The 20026-nt window shown below is 46.0% G+C and overlaps 1 protein-coding gene across 3 annotated transcripts; it reads left to right on the top strand.

Moving 5' to 3' along the window:
• The first annotated feature begins 758 nt into the window (after positions 1 to 758).
• hcfc1b (host cell factor C1b) lies at positions 759 to 19889 on the top strand. Of its 3 annotated transcripts, none has more exons than XM_026367718.1 (30): positions 759 to 1735; positions 5580 to 5728; positions 5922 to 6082; positions 6201 to 6403; positions 6646 to 6730; positions 7135 to 7241; positions 7464 to 7643; positions 7755 to 8075; positions 8164 to 8312; positions 8806 to 8994; positions 9629 to 9856; positions 9955 to 10068; positions 10159 to 10351; positions 10433 to 10548; positions 10663 to 10798; positions 11260 to 11420; positions 11543 to 11708; positions 12555 to 12742; positions 13338 to 13454; positions 13536 to 13602; positions 14002 to 14141; positions 14219 to 14371; positions 14462 to 14636; positions 15031 to 15195; positions 15322 to 15503; positions 15586 to 15708; positions 16188 to 16373; positions 18718 to 19012; positions 19090 to 19144; positions 19552 to 19889. In XM_026367718.1, the coding sequence occupies exons 1-30, from the start codon at positions 1564 to 1566 to the stop codon at positions 19589 to 19591; spliced, it is 4716 nt and encodes a 1571-aa protein (XP_026223503.1). In that variant the 5' UTR covers positions 759 to 1563; the 3' UTR covers positions 19592 to 19889. The 3 variants fall into 3 exon arrangements, with proteins under 3 accessions (XP_026223503.1, XP_026223504.1, XP_026223501.1); XM_026367716.1 differs by having other exon boundaries at positions 982 to 1735; positions 10153 to 10351; XM_026367719.1 differs by lacking the exons at positions 19090 to 19144; positions 19552 to 19889 and adding an exon at positions 18476 to 18538 and having other exon boundaries at positions 10153 to 10351; positions 18718 to 18803.
• The last annotated feature ends 137 nt before the right edge of the window (positions 19890 to 20026 follow it).

The following is a 20026-nucleotide window of genomic DNA, read 5'->3' as shown; positions in this document are numbered from 1 at the left end:
TAAAAAAAGTTAAGTTTTAAAAGTTTTAGTGTGTTCAATAAATGTTGATCCTGTTCGGCCCGAGACTTAAAGTGTGTTTTGGATTTTGGCCCCCTGTGCAATTGAGTTTGACACCCCTGGTTTAATCTGTCGACCTTCAACTGCTCCTGTGGGAATCCAGACCACTCCGCATCTCAACATTTTCTTTTCAACAGAATATTTACTTACGGTTTTACGCCTCAAACTCAATTTGTCTACACAAGTTCAAACTATATATTCATATGATGAGAATATAAAATGTATTTTAATGATGGCTGATTTTACTTTCAACTGATACTTCACTAACGTAATGAAAACCAATCTCTACAAAGTCATCTACACACAGTAAGACCTCAACACAACAACATAAATAGTCCTAAAAGAAAAGTACAAGTACCTCAAATTTTTAATTAGTTACTTTCCACCAGGGCTTCCTTTTAAGAAAATAAAAACTTTATTGATCCCCGACGTGAAATTCAATAAAAATAATAATAAATAAATAGATGTATAATATTATACAGGATGAGTTGGTCCAGATACATTTACTCAGGTATGGTTCTTGGTTTAGATGGACCAGAGTACAGAGAATGAAATACAGTTAATCGGGAGTCATCAATCAGAGAAACTGCTATACACACAAGAAGACAGCCACAACATTAAAACCACCTGGAAACACCTGCCTGCCACCTCTGCTGCCAGAACAGTTGTGACCTGGACTCTGGGACCGAGGTGTCATCAGCAGATCGTCCAGGTCCTGAATGGATCCATAGTTTATTTCTCTGGACTCGACTTGTACATTGATGTTATCAACACTGGTTAAAATGTTTTATTTTTGTATCACTTACTAGATAAACCAAGTACATGTCAGGGCATATACTTAGTACTTGTAGTAGAATTTGAAGTGGTTCATCTACGTGATGTGTGGTATTTATTTAGGAAATCACCTGGAGTGTTAACTTGGTACCTTCACAGGAGCCGTCTGTTAGCCATTAGCATTAGCCGTTAGCTTCTCCATTTCCAGCGGCTCTTGATTTTTGTTTAGTTGCTGTTAGCAGCAAGATGGCGGCTCCCACTCCGGCGTACAGACCCTCCGCTCTGCATGTTTAATAACGGTTGTCTGCCTTTACAGTGGTCCCTGACACCGGTGCGTGGAGCAACCGAGCAGCGGGTTCATTTGCATCTAGAAATGCATCAGCGTTTTTGCTAATTGTTGTTGGCCTGAGTAGCTACCGGCGGCTTTGTACCAACTCTGCACAGCGTTCCCCGGGCTAAAATGGCGGACTAGCCGCTGCAGTGTCTGGGCTAGCTAACACCACAGTAATCTTTCTCAGAGTCACATACTTGGTCGTTACATGAGAACGTTAATTCAGTCTGTTAAATAAAAGGTTCTGAAACTTGGTTAGTTCATTATCGCTCCACACTAAAGACGTGTTTCACCCGGCTAAGAAAAGCTAGTTAGCGTCCATCAAGTTAGATGGCTAGTTAGCTTTAGGAGCCAATTAGCGGGCTAATGAGTGATCTAGATTTGAGACTGGCAGCGTCGTCATGGCAGCCGAACCCGCGGTGCTGCAGCCTCGCTGGAAGCGCGTCGTGGGCTGGACAGGCCCGGTGCCGCGGCCCCGGCACGGACACCGAGCCGTGGCCATAAAGGAGCTGATGGTGGTGTTCGGCGGAGGAAATGAGGGGATTGTGGACGAGCTGCACGTCTACAACACAGGTACCGGATCCACTGTTGCTTTAACAAGTATTTTTGTGTTAATAATGGATCTAAAGACATGCTAATGCTGCATTAACATGCTTATAGTAATGCTAGCGGGAAGCTAGCATTGTTGAATATGCTAAAATAAAATTGTTGACGATGATGCAGACCGTTATTAATAGCTAGCTAGGCTAGGTTGTGTTAGCTTCTGTTCACCAGAGCTAACATGTTAGCTACTATGCATGCTAACTAGGTTAGCAGGTCGCTAACAGCGGTAGAAACGGGAGAAATGGCGCGTTTTTACTGAAAACACTGCTGACGTCACAAGGACACGCCCCCACCTGCTGCAGTAAAAAGGTTGTAATAACAAGAACAACGTCACACTCTCACCTGTTAAATCACTTTGATGACGTTTAAATGATGTGAAACAATCAATACAAACGCAAGTTTCACAAGTTTCGGCTTGGTCTGTTTCTGATCGAGATCGTTAAAATAAAGTGTCAATACATTAATATGTAATAATGATGATAAATAACTAACAATACAATTACAAACACAGTTAGACTTTCACTACATTTATTATTTTGTAATTTAGATTCGAGTATGCAAATACAGATATGTGGTATTTAGAACATCAGTCATATGTAAATTGGCACACTCTACATCAGTGGTACTCAACTAAAATTTAAAGAGGTCCGGTTACACAAATGTTTTGGAAGCAAAGGTCCAGAAGATTATAATGTCTAACTATTTACTGTGTTATATTATCATGTAGCCTGCATGTAATCAATACTTGACTGTCAAATCTAATTAATTCAGTACAATTCAAAAACCTTTTGACAAATTTATTGTTATCAGAATCAGAATCAGAAACATTTTATTGCCAGGTGCGATAAAGGGCATTTTACAGCACTAGGAATTTGTCCTGATGTTAGGTGCAGGCATAGAATAGAATAGTAGAAAAACAAACAGACATAAATATGCATATTCATAGTCAGTTGGGAGGGGTGGGTTTGTGCAGAGGTTATCTAGGGGGAATTGGGGAACTGTTCAGCAGGCAGGGAAGAAACTCCACTGTCTTGAGAGCGTTGAGCTCCAGGTTGTTCAAGCTGCACCATGACACCAGACGGTACATGGCGAGAGGACGCAGCCTTGGGGGATCCAGTGCTGATGGTCCGGGAGTCTGAGACATGCTTCCCCAGCCTCACAAACTGCCTTCTGTCTGTCAGGAAGTCTATAATCCACCTGCACAGTGAGTCCGGCACGTTCAGCTGAGAGAGCTTATCTTGGAGCAGAGATGGAACAATAGTGTTAAAGGCAGAGCTGAAGTCCACAAACAGTATCCTGGCATAGGATCCTGGGGAGTCCGGGTGCTGGAGGAGGAAGTGGAGAGCCATCAGAGTGGTGGGCTCTGGGCTTGTAGTTGGTGATGGCCTTAAGCCCTTTCCAGACAGAGGCAGAGTCGTTGGCTGAGAGTTGTTGTTGCATTCTCTCACCGTACACTGATTTAGCTTTTTTTTCACCTCTTTGCTAAATCTGTACTTGGCCTCTCGGTATCTTTCTCTGTCCCCACTCCTGAATGCAGCCTCTTTGGTTGACCTCAGCTGTCTGAGTGAGGATGTGAACCAGGGTTTGTCATTGTTGTAACTCACCCTGGTGCGTGGTGGAATGATGCTGTCCTCGCAGAAGTTGATGTATGACGTCACAGCATCCGTGTATTCGTCGAGACTATTAGTGGCAGACCTGAAAACGTCCCAGTCGGTACAGTCAAAGCACTGCCGTAGTTCCTCCACAGCCTCACTGGTCCACTTCTTTGTTGTCCTCACAGCAGGTTTACAGAGTTTTAATTTCTGCCTGTATGCCGGAATCAAGTGGACCAGGATGTGGTCTGACTGCCCCAGTGCAGCGCGAGGGACGGCATGATAAGCACCGCTGATGGTGGTGTAGCAGTGTAACATCAAACTGAGCATGTGGCTCCAGATCCTGGTGGACTGATCATACTGGACTCTGAGACTAACAACTTTCTGTGATCGCACTTGGTCCCATACTGGTTTAGTGGGTAATATGAACAGAAAGGAGTCTGTTCATTCTGGATTAAAAACTCGATTTTCACTGTCCACTTTTCTCTTTTTGGACATTTTTACATTTATCTCTTCCTGTTTCAGTCTCACCGTCACTTTATCAACTTTCTCCTCTGTCGTCTGTATCTCTCTCCCTTCTCTCGTCTGTATCTCTCTCCCTTCTCTCGTCTGTATCTCTCCTCTCTGTCGTCTGTATCTCTCCTCTCTGTCGTCTGTATCTCTCTCCCTTCTCTCGTCTGTATCTCTCTCCCTTCTCTCGTCTGTATCTCTCTCCCTTCTCTCGTCTGTCTCTCTCCTCTCTGTCGTCTGTATCTCTCCTCTCTGTCGTCTGTATCTCTCTCCCTTCTCTCGTCTGTATCTCTCTCCCTTCTCTCGTCTGTATCTCTCTCCTCTCTGTCTCTCTCCTCTCTGTCGTCTGTATTTCTCCTCTGTCGTCTGTATCTCTCTCCTCTCTGTCGTCTGTCTCTCTCCTCTCTGTCGTCTGTCTCTCTCTCCTCTCTGTCGTCTGCCTCTCTCCTCTCCGTCGTCTGTATCTCTCCTCTCTGTCGTCTGTATCTCTCCTCTCTGTCGTCTGTATCTCTCCTCTGTCGTCTGTATCTCTCTCCTCTCTGTCGTCTGTATCTCTCTCTCTCTCTCCTCTCTGTCGTCTGTATCTCTCCTCTGTCGTCTGTATCTCTCTCCTCTCCGTCGTCTCTCTCCTCTCTGTATCTCTCTCTCCTCTGTCGTCTGTCTCTCTCTCTCCTCTCTGTCGTCTGTCTCTCTCCTCTCTGTCGTCTGTCTCTCTCCTCTCTGTCGTCTGTATCTCTCCTCTGTCGTCTGTATCTCTCTCCTCTCTCCTCTCTGTCGTCTCTCTCCTCTCTGTATCTCTCTCTCCTCTGTCGTCTGTATCTCTCTCTCCTCTCTGTCGTCTGTATCTCTCCTCTCTGTCGTCTGTCTCTCTCTCCTCTCTGTATCTCTCTCCTCTCTGTCATCTGTCTCTCTCTCCTCTCTGTATCTCTCTCCTCTCTGTCGTCTGTATCTCTCCTCTCTGTCGTCTGTCTCTCTCCTCTCTGTCGTCTGTCTCATTCTCCTCTCTGTCGTCTGTCTCTCTCTCCTCTCTGTCGTCTGTCTCTCTCTCCTCTCTGTCGTCTGTCTCTCTCTCCTCTCTGTCGTCTGTCTCTCTCTCCTCTCTGTCGTCTGTATCTCTCTCCTCTCTGTCGTCTGTATCACTCTCCTCTCTGTCGTCTGTATCACTCTCCTCTCCGTCGTCTGTATCTCTCCTCTCCGTCGTCTGTATCTCTCCTCTCTGTATCACTCTCCTCTCTGTATCACTCTCCTCTCCGTCGTCTGTATCACTCTCCTCTCTGTCGTCTGTATCGCACTCCTCTCTGTCGTCTGTATCTCTCCTCTCTGGCGGTAAAGTTTAAAGCCTGTGATCCACAGAATCCATTGGCTAAGTGAAGTCACGTGGGATGGCTTAACTCGCATTCAATTGGTCAATGCGTTATCGCGTATCACTTAACTACCGTAAAGATTCGCGCTGAAGCTGCGCTGGGTAAAATTAAGGTGTCCCGCTAGATTTTGAATCAAAACATTGGGTATGGTCTGTAGCTCCGGGTCCGTATGAGACAGCTTCTGGGTCCGAATCCGTACCGTTGTCCACCTTGTTAGTGACCGCTGCTCTACATCATCCAGTAATTTTTTTTGCAGGCTTTAGTTACTTTCTGTTTACTGGCAGTTGTAGATGTGACTGAGTGATGCCTCTTTACTCACAGACCATCTTTGCTATGCTTTTTTTTTAGCCACCAACCAGTGGTTCATCCCTGCAGTCCGTGGTGATGTCCCCCCAGGCTGTGCCGCTTACGGCTTTGTGTGTGATGGGACAAGGCTGTTGGTGTTTGGGGGGATGGTGGAGTACGGCAAATACAGCAATGACTTATATGAGCTGCAGGTGAGTGATATCGGTGCAGGGAATGAGGAGGGTTTGGGTATGGCTGGAGTCCTGACCAGCAGGTACCCTGCAGTAGGAGTGATTTATCATACAGAAGTCTGCAGGTTCAGGTGTTCAGATATTTCAGGTTCAGTTTTTTTTTTTTTATAGTTTTATTATGTCATTTTTGTAATAACACGTTACTCACCTAAAGGCAAGTCGCTGGGAATGGAAACGTCTGAAGCCCAAGGCTCCAAAGAATGGCGCACCCCCCTGCCCCCGTCTTGGACACAGCTTCTCTCTGGTTGGCAGCCGCTGCTACCTGTTTGGAGGACTGGCCAATGACAGTGAAGACCCAAAGAACAACATTCCCAGGTAGCAACTAGCAGACAGGTGTCTTCGGGTATTGGAGGCTGTCTGAATGTGTACTTTTTCACACGACCTTTGATCCATCTCTTTGTTACTAGCTTTGTCGTCTGACCCCCCCTTTTAGGTACCTGAATGACCTGTACTCTCTGGAGTTGCGTCCTGGCTCCAGCGTAGTGGGCTGGGAGATCCCAGTGACGTCAGGTCAGCCGCCACCGCCCAGAGAGAGTCACACAGCCGTGGTGACGAGCGGCCGCAGAGCAAGCAAACTAATCATCTATGGAGGCATGAGCGGCTGCCGACTGGGAGACCTGTGGGTCCTTAACACAGGTGAGACACTCACGAGATACCCAGGTGGAACACAGGCAGGAATGGTCGGCATGTTTTCTGTGTTTTATTTGGTGGCATAGAACTATGGATGAATTGATCGTCACATGATCTTAAATATTTCCCAGGCTAACCTCACACTTTACATTAGGATAATGTCATGCAAACAAAAGTTCTGGAAAGTAGGATTTCTGCTCATGTACTTTTCTAACTTTTGATTGGTTCATGTTTTGATGATGTCACAGACTCTCTCACCTGGAGTAAACCAGCCCTAAGTGGAACTGGCCCCCTCCCCCGCAGCCTGCACTCTGCTACCAGCATCAACAACAAGTACTACTACACACTGCTACTGCAAAAAAACAAAAAACATACACTGTATATAAAAACTACAAATACACAGTATATTATTAATACAGTTAGTAATAATGAAAAAGGCCGTCTCTTCTATTCTCTGTTCTTTGTATTTTGACTGTTTTTTCTCAGGTAAACTACGTAACTGGAGCTTGTTGAATAAAATCTTCCCATGTTATTGCAGGATTCAGTCTGATTCAGTCTGAAGTGACAGTGTTTCTCCACTGAGTTTATCACATTTTAATTTTGTTGATTTTTAAAGAGATTTCAAGAGTGTTAACAGTTTCTTTAACACACAAATTAAAAATGTTCATAAACACACATCTGTTCATAATTAAAAATTGTCCTCCCTCACCTGTCTCTGTCTAACCTGTCTGTGTTAGGATGTATGTGTTTGGAGGTTGGGTTCCTCTGGTCATGGAGGATGTTAAGGTGGCAACTCATGAGAAGGAATGGAAGTGCACCAACACACTGGCCTGCCTTAACCTGGGTATATACATGCTAACTTACACACGAACATGTGCTTGTTTCCATGCCATAAGGGAAGGTGACACTGATTTACCTACGCTTTAGACACCTGGACAGAGTCGTCTTTCTCCTTTGGCTGATGTCTTTACTGTCATGTAAACAGAAACCTGTGATCAAGGTAGAGAATCACAGAAACCTTATGAGACACCTGTCTTCCTCTCTGTCCACCTGTCTGTCCGCTCAGACACGATGTGCTGGGAGACGGTCCTGATGGACAGTGTGGAGGAGAACATCCCCCGAGCTCGAGCGGGTCACTGCAGCGTCGCCATCAACTCCAGACTTTACATCTGGAGTGGCAGAGATGGATACAGGAAGGCCTGGAACAACCAGGTGTGCTGTAAAGATCTGTGGTACCTGGAGACAGGTGAGGGAGACAGGTGCAGCTGCTTTGTACTACTTCAGTATATTACACCGTACTTCATACAGCATACAATAATACGTCTCTCCTGTCTGACCCTGTCTGGCCTGTCCTCAGAGCGACCATGTGCGCCTTCTCGGGTGCAGCTGATCCGTGCCAACACTTTGTCTCTGGAGGTGAGTTGGGGGCCATCTCAGACGGCTGACACTTACCTGCTGCAGCTGCAAAAGTACGATCTTCCCACCGCACCTTCAGTCGCCTCACCTGCCTCCAGTCCTGCACCAACCGTGACAGTTGGAGCCACCTTTCCCAAGAGCCCTTCTCCTGTTGCTGTGACACCAGCCAATCAGGCAGTTCCAATGTCCGGCATCACATTAGTCCCCTCCCCCACCGCCTCCATAGCTGGAAGCCCATTGGGTGCTGTTGGTAAAGCACCAGGTGGGTTTATATCTGGATAGGTACATCTCTTGGTGGTAGAATGGGTAGATGAACAGGTGGAGCTCACCGGTCTGCTGTGTTTCTGCAGGTGTTCTGAAGGTGGCAGCAGTTCCAGGTGCAGCAGGCGGAGCTTCAATTGTCACAGTGAAACAGGCATCGCCAAAAACCCCAGTTGCTGTGACAACACTTCCTGCGGGTGTTCATATGGTGGTACCTGCTCAGTCCAGTCAGGGGACGGTAAAGAGATGTTCATGTTTCTTACCTCTTAAATTTTCTTGCTTCTTCCAGACCTTTTGACCACATCTCATGGTCTTCCTACACAGTTTGCTAAATTGTCATGGAAATGGATCAGGTCACCTGATGATACCTGAACTATCTCCATAACAACTGTGCAACTCGTCCACCACTGAAGACTAGGAGATGTGGTTGAAGCATCTGGAGAACTAGCAAGTGATTAAACAGTTTGTACTTGACAACTAACAGTGACTTTTCTGGAACCTTCAGTTACATTCCTTGGCCTTCCTCACTGTGTTGACTTGGCTCGGTAATTATGTGAACTTAAAGACCACTTAAACTAATTATAACTAAACAATCCCCAATGACAACCAAGCAACTCTGTATGCTGATGACAGATATAAAACTTAAAGCTCCAGAAACGTTCTTGTAATTACACTTAGTATTAAGATTTAACTTCTCAGTGGTTCCTTCCGCCCTATCTGTCTGCAATCAGCCAACAGGCAGCAGAACTCAGATGAGCGGCATGGCGGCACTGGCAGCAGCTGCGGCAGCGACCCAGAAGATTCTCCCATCCACGTCAACGGTCCTTAATGTACCTGCAGGAGCTGCGATTGTAAAGACTGTGGCTGTCAGTCCAGGATCCAGTAGTCTGCCGGTCAAAGTGGCTCCTCCTGCAACCATGGTACTTGCACACAGTTTACAACTGCACTATTCTACTAATGGTTCCTGAAGATTAATCTGGGTACCTGCAGACCTTAAAATCTAGACCTAATAACCTAATATGTGTGCTTAAACCTTTTAGATTTAATTAGTGTTCTGGAACAGCTGAAGAGTTTTAGTACTGGCACACAACAGGCCAGAAACAGTAGTCCAGACTGACATAAAAGCTTAGATTCACATCTCCCTGTCTACCAGTCACAGAGGTAATCAGGTTTTGGATCTATTTTATTAGTTAAAGAGAGCAGCGATATCTAATCAAATGAGAGTTTGCTCACCATACGAATTATATTGTTAGTTTTAAAAGAATGGAGGGCTGTTTTTTGGATCTAATTGTGGCTTCTCCAGGTGAGGCTTGACCACAGCCGCTGTAAAATTACTAAACCAGAAAACTAGGGTGAGTATCCATTCACACGCTCACATGCTTTAAGGCACACGATTGAAAGGAAGAAAAAAAAATTTACGCAAAAAATGTCTACCAGGGGATCCAGTGCTACAGCTCAACACACAACAGGGACAGAACCAAAGAAGTCATCAGCTTTAGTGATAGGTTGCAGTGTTAATCCTGGGTTCCTACAGTTCTCTGGTCTCTGTCTCAGGTGAGTAACCCAGCAACGCGGATGCTGAAGACAGCTGCAGCTCAGGTGGGCAGCACCTCTGTCGTCTCCACCCCCGGGACACCAGGACGACCAATTATTACGGTCCACAAGTCTGGCACAGTGACGGTGTCTCAGCAGGCACAGGTGGTCACCACGGTGATGGGAGGAGTCACGAAGACCATCACTCTCGTCAACAGCCCCCTCAGTGTGGGAGGGGGTGGGGCTCTGGTGAGTGATGTCACCTGCTGGGCATTGCTTCACATCTTCATGTTCACCTCGATGCACCTGATGACGGCGCACCTGATGACAACACACCTTTGTTTCAGATTAGTAACCTTGGTAACCTAGGAAAGGTGATGTCGGTGGTCCAGACCAAACCGGTTCAGAGTGGAGCAGTTACTGGTCCAGCTGGGAGCAGCCCAGTCACTCAGATCATCCAGGTACTGGCTCCTGAGGAGTTTGACTTCTGCCAATTCGTTTCACGTAGATTCCAGAGAGATTAACCTTGCGTGTCTCTGTTTCAGACGAAGGGCGCACTGCCAGCAGGAACCATCTTGAAGTTAGTGACGTCATCAGACGGTAAACAGACGACCATCCTCACCACTGCACAGGCAGGGTCCGCACCAACCAAATCCACCATCCTGGGTGTCACTCCGACAACCTCCAAACAAGGAACCACCATCATCAAGACCATCCCAGTGTCCGCTTTGCAGGGGGGGGCAGGTAAGGGAGAGAACACGTCTGAACATCCACATGAGATAGTTTTTTAATTTGAAGGTCTGAATGAAGCTCCTCCCCTTACAGGTGGTAACAGTCCAATCACGATACTCACCACCAAGATGGTGACTCCAGGTACTGCAGGAAAAATCTTCACCGCTGTCCCAAAAATCACTGCAGCTGGTCAGCCGGGGGTCACACAGGTAACACATACAAATACACACATGGGTAACACACACACACACACACACACACACAAGTAAGCAAAAGTGCACAGGTGGGGTTCAAAAACCTGGTTGTTTTGTGTGTGTGTTCAGGTGGTGTTGAAAGGAGCGCCAGGTACACCTGGCACCATCCTCAGGACCATCCCAATGAGCGGAGTCAGACTGGTGTCACCAGGAGCTACCGGCACCAAACCTACTGTCACAACGCTGGTTGTAAAGACAACCACAGGTAAACACTGTTCAGGAGTTGGGTGGTCTGTATCTGAAGTGAGTGGTAGTAACCCTGCACTGACACACTTTCGAGAAACGCCATCCGACTGTGAGTGAACAGATGCCGACAGTGAGTTTACCTGCACTCAAGAAACCTGGTTACTGGAAATCTGGAGTATACATGCAGCAGAAGAGTAATCTGATTACTTCTCTGTCCTGGGCTGATTTTAGAAGTGTGGTACACAGGTTTTTGTAAAATTCTGTGTTGGTTTCAGTTTTAGTTGTAGTTGGACTTGATTTTAAATCAAGGCATAATCTCTCCGTGTGATGATCTCTGCTTTCATCCAGCTGCTCCTCTGCCGGTAGTAGTAGAGTGGTGAGTGTTTGCAGCCTTTGTCCTGAACATGATCCCTGGTAAAAAGATGATTAGAAACCTGGTTACTTGAGTGCAGGCAAACATTGAGTTTGCGTCTCCAACAGGTGTGTCCAGTCTGGGGACAGTAACAGGGAGCGTCTCCACCACAGTTGCAGATGGAGCTATTGCTGCTGCCAATGCCTCAATGGCAACACCCATCACCACCTTAGCAACCATTGCTAATCTGGCCAGCCAGGTCACAACAGCAAATGCAAGACCCAAACAGGTAAAATATGATCTGCAGGTTATCTGACAGCACCACAGTACCTGCAGTACCTTTAACAGTACTGTTGTTTTGTGTCTCTGTACTGTAGTAGGACTGCATAAATACTGTGTTACACTCTCCAGGTGACCTTGATCACGACTCCAAGTGGTGCTGAAGCTCAACCACTGGTCCAGGATCTGCCCGTTTCTATTATGGCTTCTCCTACTTCGGAAGAGCCTGGGAGTACTACAAGTACTGCTACAGTTTCTACTGCAGAGGGAGACATGGGAGATACTGCAGTTAGTACAGGTACAGGAACTACTGCAATTACTTCTAGTACAGCTGCAGATACTAGTATCAGTTACTGCTGGAAACAATGCAAGTGCTTCTACAGAAGTGTTCATGAATACTGCAGTACTAATTATGCTAACAACATGCAGTAAATGGCTATGGATGAAAAATAGATACTCAGCTGTGAGAAAAGAAATAAAAACAAAAGCGATGGCTAAATTTTAGACCTTTCCTCTGGGTGACCTGACGCTGAAGTAGTGATTCTTTACACCTGGGCGCAGGTGAGACAAGTGAAGAATCTAATACTTTAACCACAAGATATAAAGAGCACAACACAAGTTGTTTTTGCATATGAAATTGCCTGGAGAATCTGGTCTAGGCAATGTGCATTGTCCGTTCACATATGCAGCACACAGCAGGAGAAAGTTCTCACTCTGGGAAATGGTTTTGTGAGGGATGGTTGCTGGGTAAAGTGTGATGGAGGAACAACATGACTCCGTTATATTTTGTTTACAGCACATCGAAGTAGAGCACGCCACAAAATTAGTGTTATGTATATATCTCCGCTTTCCTAAAAGAGAGAAGTGTGACACAAAGCATAGTAAAAACTGTATTCACGTCATGCAGAAATTACACAGACTTGGTACTAGGGGGCTAACATGATGAAGTCTGGTTAACCTCAGAGCTCACTCTGACATTTGCATTCTCACATGCAGCTCAGCCAAGTGATGTCTAGATATGTTCAGGCTTTCAGCGAGAGTGGGATCAACGCTGACCTCAGTGTGTCAGGACTCCTTGAGGAAAGTACAGATACTGAGATAGATGCTCAGGTGTGTTGATGATGTCACTGTAATGATGCTGCAGTAACGCTGGTATGCTCCAACCCTCCCTGTGAGACACATGAGACGGGGACGACCGACACCGCCACCGTTGCCACGGCAACAATGGACAACAACAACACAGTCTGCTCCAACCCTCCCTGCGAGACACATGAGACGGGGACGACCAACACCGCCACCGTTGCGTCTTCTGGCATGAGCCGAGACCTGCAGGTGAGACCATGCTCACAACACAGTGCATGTCAATAACTCAAAGCCTCAGTAAGTGTTGATGTGGTTCTGTGGTCTTTTGGCACAGTGGGGGGTGCCAAAGGAAAGGGTACCGATAGAATAATGCAGAGTCAAGTTGATGTGGGGACGATGATAACAAAAGGAGAATCTGAAATAAACACAGAAGTGTTCAGTTCTCAGGACGTTCTGCTGTGGGTCCATCTTCACCACACTGAACATTTCTACAGCTCAGGGAGATTTTATGAAATAAAGTAAAAGTTATGATTTCTTAACTCAGAGGCTCCATTTTACTTAAAATTCCTGTAGGATCATCTAAAAGCCGATTCAGGAGGTAAAAATTACCACTAATTAATAATCTTGCATACATTTTAAGACAATAACAGCTTTAGTAACCAGGAAGTGATCAAAGTATTTAAATCAAAATTATTATAAAATATCGATTAAGAAAAATAATAAACAAAACAGTCAAACTCCTGTGTCTATGTCTGTCTCAGACATAAAGTTTGGTTTGAAATGGGACCAGGTTTGCTGATTGTAGGCAGACTTCAATCCTGACCCGCTCCTTTTTATTCCATAGGTAAGTTCTAACCTGCCTTCAGCTGTCAATGAAAGTATTGCCTGCTCAAATCCACCATGTGAGACCCATGAGACCGGAACCACCAACACAGCTACCACAGCAGGAGGACTCAGACAGGTGAGAAAACAGGTGATTGAGCAGGCGATTGTTGGTTCAAGGAATGTAAAGCAATTTAACGCTGTATGTTTCTGGTTGCAGGTGTGTTCAAATCCACCATGTGAGATGCATGAGACTGGAACCACCAACACAGCTACCACAGCTACAGGTAACCGGCAAATACCTGGAGTACACCTGCTGAACTTACAAACAAACTTGGAAACCAACCAGTTGATCAGTGGTAGGCTCATTCAAGATGATCCAGTTCTGTGCAGATTTGTTCAGCGGTTAGTTTTCTGTCCGACTCACGACTTGCTCTGACATCATACGTAAACAACCTGTATCCGACCTCACAGGATGTATTTTTTTGCTCGCAGCTTGATGCTGCTAGAAAAAATAGAAGTCTGTCTTCACAGCAGCGTCTTGTCTCCACCCCTGCTGCCGCCGCATGCTCTCCTCTGTTTGACAGGAACAGTTCATCTTGAAAGAGCCTAATGTCAGACTGCTAGTACAGGTACAACCAGATGAGTGAACCTGGTGACCTCACTTCCTGTCCTGTATGTCTCAGCTCAGCAGTGTGGAGATGGTCTACAAGGAGACTCTACAGACCCCGCCTCCTGTAACCCCAACTCTTCCACTATGGTCAATCAGAGCAGAGCTGTAACCACAGTTACACAGGCCACGCCCACACCTGGACCTTCCATACCTGTAAGAGATGGGCACACAGACCCTTATCATCATCCTCATCACCATCATTCCTCATCATCATCTGTGTGTGTCTGCAGGAGATCTCCTCATTGGTCAGAGAAAACAGAGTGGAGTCTTCTGAGGCTGTTGCCATAGTACCAGCAGCACCAGGAGTGAAGCCTATGGAGACAGACAACCAATCACAGGATGTGATGTTATCACCAACGTCAGTGTTGCAGGTTTCTGTGGAGGTCAGCGAGGCAGCAGCACAGGTAACATACACACCTAGCTCTCCCCGACCCTGAGCCTAACATAACTTTACTTAACCCTACCCCCTTCAGATGGAGACCTCAGACAGTGGTCTTCCTCAGGAGCTGTGGTCATCAGAAGGGGATGGAGGAGAGGTGGTCTCTGGGACTGCCACCCTGATGCTGACAACAGCGCTGACCCCGGATCAGCTGGCTGTTAACACTGCAACAGAGGCTGCAGCAATCCAGGCAGTGCTGCAGGCAGCAGGTATCTGACACTATTTATAAGTCCTGGAACAGTGTTAACTAGTTTTCCTGGAAAAACCTGGAAACCGGGTTATCTGAGTCCATGTGCAGAAAGACTGTGCAGTGTGAGCTTCAACCATTTTCAGACAGATATTCTGGTAAACTTCCACTAAGCAAGTCAGCAGAATGACGCTGTGATAATTAGAGCAGATCGTCACACGTTATGAGTTTGACTTTATCCACTAATCTGAATAAAACCTCATCATGTACCTTTGTCTTTACTGGAAGTATCAAAACAAAAGCTGCTGCAAATTAAGTGCTGTATTTACTGTCACTGCTTTTCACAGAAAGATATAGCTGTTTGTCAGCACGTTGTTAAATAAAGTTTAAACCAAAAAAATAACTGAATGTTTCAGGTGAAGCCGAGGGGTCTGACGATCAGACCATCCCCATCGTTCTGACGCAACAGGAGTTGGCAGCTCTGGCCCAGCAGCAGCAGCAGGAGCAGTTGGAGGACGTCCACCACCAGTCAGAACCAGAAGCAGCAGAACCAGAACCACGGCACAGCAACGTTCCTGCAGGTAGAAAAGAAGAGAAATGACATTTCGTCCTTGGCGAGAGCTGCTACATGTGATGGTTAATGTTGTGCCCGGTTGGTGGTAGAGTTTTTTTTGTTTTGTTTTTTTACCCTCTTCTTTTTTTTCCAGAGGGCCTTGCTCCGGCTGACAGCCTCAACGACCCAGCAACAGAGAGTAACGGACACGAGCTGACGTTGTCAGCAGTAACGAGTGCCGTTGCGAGATTGGCCAGCACATTCGGCCCTGCAGCAAAGATTCAAACTCTCGCCCCGCACTGTGAGTTGACCAATGGCGTTGCAACAACTGCACAGGTGAGAGACAACAGCAGGAGGAGCCAGTGTGAGTGAAACAACACGATAATGCCCTAATATCTTTCTGTGTGTGCATGTGCAGAAACACAGTGTCCAGGTGAAGATGTCGGCGAAGGAGAATCTGTGGTACGACGTCGGCATTGTCAAGGTCACCAACATGGTCGTCACACATTACTACGTACCCTACGATGACAACGTAATCGACGTAAGGCAGTTTTATTTTTATATTCAGCAGGGTCTAAACAAAAACCAGACCGGGCTCAAAGTGAAACTTTTATCCTCCTCTGTTTTTTAACCTTGAAATGACAAGAAGAGCTTGAGAGGAGGTAGAAGTGAACCAGGGTCAGAACTCGTCCTGCTCAAAATCCTGACTGAGTGAATTGTGAACACAGAGATGAAACGCATGTTGATATGATTCAGTGGGACTAAACCTTCCCCAGAAAGTTATCTCTGTCTGTCCAGAGTAAGCCTCCAGAAACCCTACGGCTGCAGAACTTCATTCTGAATCTTTATGTTTTTAAGTTTTCTGAACATTATGATCCACTGCAGACAGGAGCTGATCACTGAGAGCGAACACGCTGTTATTTACCTAATGATGATTGTCATTATTCATTAATCTGCTGTTTAGTTTCTAAATGGTTTAATCCAGAGATGTTTTATTGATGGTATCGGATGTGTCTGCAGGATGACTCAGGTGTGGTACCTGACTACAGTCAGATGAGGAAGGTGGAGCTGCAGCCGGGAACAGCCTATAAGTTTCGTGTTGCCGGGAACAACATCTGCGGCCGTGGAGCATTCTCCGAGGTGTCGGCATTCAAAACATGTCTGCCCGGTTTCCCGGGAGCACCTTGCGCCATCAAGATCAGCAAGGTGAAGCCCATTTGTGTTTATAACCTCCACAGGTTTAACTGGTTGACCATGGAAACCCAGTCATTACTGGATATAAACGTGTAGAGTCTTATCACCAGGTTGGACTTTGGAATGTTTGAGTCGTTCCACCGTGTCTAACACCACCGTCGCTGAGTTTTTCTTCTTCGCTGATTCTGTAGAGTCAGACGGGAAACAGAACAGGAAGGAAAGGCTCAAGAAAAGATCTGTGGGGGAGAACGTAAACTGCGCTTCTGTGGGTCCCTAATCCTAGAAGTGATTGATTTTTAGTGTAAGTTGATGTTGGTTGTGTGTTTTTAGGACAAAGTAGTGCCGCCAACAGAGAATCTGGTGGGAGGTTCCATTTCTTTACTAAAGTGTTCCTGCGCGGATCTCAGGTTCAGGTTTTCTGACATTATCTCACATCACGTTCAGAATGTCCCTGTTTTATTCATCTTAGTCATTAAATCAATCAGACTCATGTTTGATCAGGTACTTGAATTGGATTTGGCACACAGGCTGTTAATGTGTAAATAGAACAGACTAGAACAACTTTACTGTCGTTGCATTATGTAAAGGCGGTCGTTAGCGGCACATGTCGGGGTGGGGGCAGATTGGGGGAGGGTTGTCGCTGACTTAGCACAAGAGGAAGGGAGGCCGGCTGAAGCTCTGCCTCACCAAGACATCTTATGGAGACATCCACACACATGTTGTTGTTTTTCCAAAGTCGTTTTTGGTGTTTTATCCGTTGGTCACATAACAAATACATAGAACTAACTAACACATCCACACAGTGAGACACGGAGCGGGCCCGGACACCGGAACACGCCGTCGAAGCAGTTCAACAAAGAGGGACGACAAGTTGTCTTTGTCTTTAATTCTATGTAATTGTTACGTGACGAACGGATAAAAAACGAAAGACGACTTGTCATCCCGCTTTGGAGAAGGAAGAAGAAGATCTGTGTGGATGTCTCCATAAGATGTCTTGGTGAGGCAGAGCTTCAGCCGGCCTCCCTTCCTCTTGTGCTGAGTCAGCGACAACCCTCCCCCCATCTGCCCCCACCCCGACGTGTGCCGGTAACGACCGTCTTTACATAATAAAAGCAGCTGTCCACAGGGGGCCAGGTTGTCATTTGACCACCTTGTCGGGCTCCTAGGTATATTGTCATTTGACTGGTCTGTCGTAGTTCTAGTGTTAACCAGCATTTGATGTCTTCTGCTTCCTTTATAAAGTGTTTTTACTGTGTACACTGAGCTTCAGACGTGTTTGAGGACCGATGAAGGTCCGTGTGGTGTCATTGTCGGGCTGCAAGCACAGAGGCGGAGATGATTGAGCAGCAGCTGTGGAGAGGATGAGAGCTGTTCTCCATGATGTTCAGCCGTATGTGCTGCATCCTCATTGTCTCCACCTGCTCCAGGTGTTCCAGTGAAGTACCCAGCACAGAACCACCCTTCCTGATCACTTTAGTCAGTTTGTTGGTGTCTGATCAGAGCAGTCAGTCCTCTGTACCTGTTGTGATGTGTATCAGTAGGTCTTCTTCACTATTGCGTTATAAACTTTTCTTTTTATTGTTGGTGAAGATTCTCAGTCGTCCAGGTGATTATCTGGAAGTTGAGTCATGGCAACTGGACTTCCTTTAGTTAGTTGAAACGTTTCGCTACTCATCCAAGTAGCTTCTTCAGTCTGAAGATAGTTGGTTAGAGGCCGCAAATTTATGCTCCAAGACTGGTTTCACTCCTCCCCTTGCCCTGAATAGGCTCGTTAGGTGAAACAAAGGATGGGGGAGATGTGAAGGATGTAATGGTCACACCTCTGCCCACCCCCTCTTGACACCTAAATGGGTCGTTAAGTGTGACCAACACTTCCCTCACCCCTCTCTCGAACCACTTGTCCTCTTTATCCAATATCTGAACGTCCCAGTCCTTAAATGAGTGTCCTTTGTCCTTAAGATGAAGGTACACAGCTGATTCAGGACCTGAGGTGTTACTCCTCCTGTGCTGTGTCATCCTCCTGTGTAGCGGCTGTTTAGTTTCTCCAATGTACAGTTCAGAACATTCCTCACTGCATTGGACCGCATACACTATATTGTTCATCTTGTGTTTAGGAGTCCGGTCTTTAGGATGTACCAGTTTCTGTCTAAGCGTGTTAGTGGGTTTGAAGTAGACAGGTATGTTGTGCTTTCTGAAAATCCTTTTTCTTTTTATTATTTTTCTAAATGAAAAATTAAATTAATTTCCAGAAATCAACATGTTGAAATCAGAACCATCCATACTCATCCCAGTGGCGCAGTTTGGCCACTCGGCTGACGTTTTACTGTGGGTCTTAAATTTCATTCTGGTTCTACAGAGTCAGGACAGGGCTCAGCTCACCTGGGAGCCTCCTGCTGTCACATCAGGGAAAATAACAGAGTATTCAGTGTACCTGGCCATCCAGTCTAGCCAAGCCACCTCCTCGGGTTCGGGTCCAGCACAGCTGGCCTTCATGAGGGTCTACTGCGGCCCAAACCCATCCTGCCTGGTCCAGGCCTCCAGCCTCGCCAACGCCCATGTTGATTACACCACCAAACCCGCCATCATCTTCCGAATCGCAGCTCGCAACCAGAAGGGCTACGGGCCGGCCACACAGGTCCGATGGTTACAAGGTGAGAACCAGTAAAAATGAGTGGATCGCACTCATTGTCTTTAAGAGGATGTTTCATGTTGTGTTTTTCTCCTGTAGAAACCTGTAAAGATGCCAAATCAGCAGCAAAGAGACCAGGAGCTTCTCCCGATTTGTAAGAATAATTTCATTTTTATCACAACCTGTAGAAAGTAATGCCACAGCGCCAAACAGTAAAATCTGGATTCTGTTGTCACTGGACAAACTGTTAAAGTCAAAGAAGATAAAATGATGTCCGGTATTAGCTAGCTTAGTAAGTTAGTGAATCCACAGGTTCTGTGTAAAACAGAAACTGAACTGTCGACGTCGTCTGAATATTTGTCAAATACCAATTTTATAAAAAAGGACACAATTTTGATTCAACAGTGAATTTAAACAAATCTGAAAAGTTTTGTTTTTATTAGATGTGAAAACTTCTTGGATGTGAAGCTGAAATTTCTGAGGTCAGAGGTCATCTGTACAAACAGGAACTGGTCAAAGTTCACGTGTGTTCATTTAAAGATCGTCTGTTTGTGTTTTCAGTAAACCTGTCGGACCAAAGAAGTTCAGATCCGACCAATAGGAAGAACCAGTAAATGGGGGAGGACTTTCATTGGTTACTATTCTCTTAGGCTCCGCCCTGCAGCTGGTGACCATAACAACAGCGAGGAGGGGCGGGGCTTTAACAACAACAAAATAAAAGACTTGGGATATTCGTACATTATTGGCCATTCAGGACTCTATATTTCTCTGTTGTCATGGAGACGGCACAGAGTGGGGTCAGCAGCATCTGACCTTCAATTTTGTCAAGGTCAGATGTTATGGTATCGTCAGTGGGCGGAGTTTAAGCCAGCGCTGTTGTAAAAAACTTTTCTTTTTTATAATTGTAAGAAAAAACAGGTATTTCTTCTTCTGTGGTTTCGGGTTCCTCACTCATTGGCCACGTGACAAATGTTTGTGAATATTCTCTGGAACAATAAAGATTTTTAGAGAGTTTTTCTACCGGCGGTGTCAGTTC

This window comes from Anabas testudineus, chromosome 7 (assembly GCF_900324465.2).
Source record: "Anabas testudineus chromosome 7, fAnaTes1.2, whole genome shotgun sequence".
NCBI lineage: Eukaryota > Metazoa > Chordata > Actinopteri > Anabantiformes > Anabantidae > Anabas > Anabas testudineus.
The sequence above is the reverse complement of the archived record's forward strand: the minus strand, read 5'-3'. Positions and strand labels throughout refer to the sequence as shown.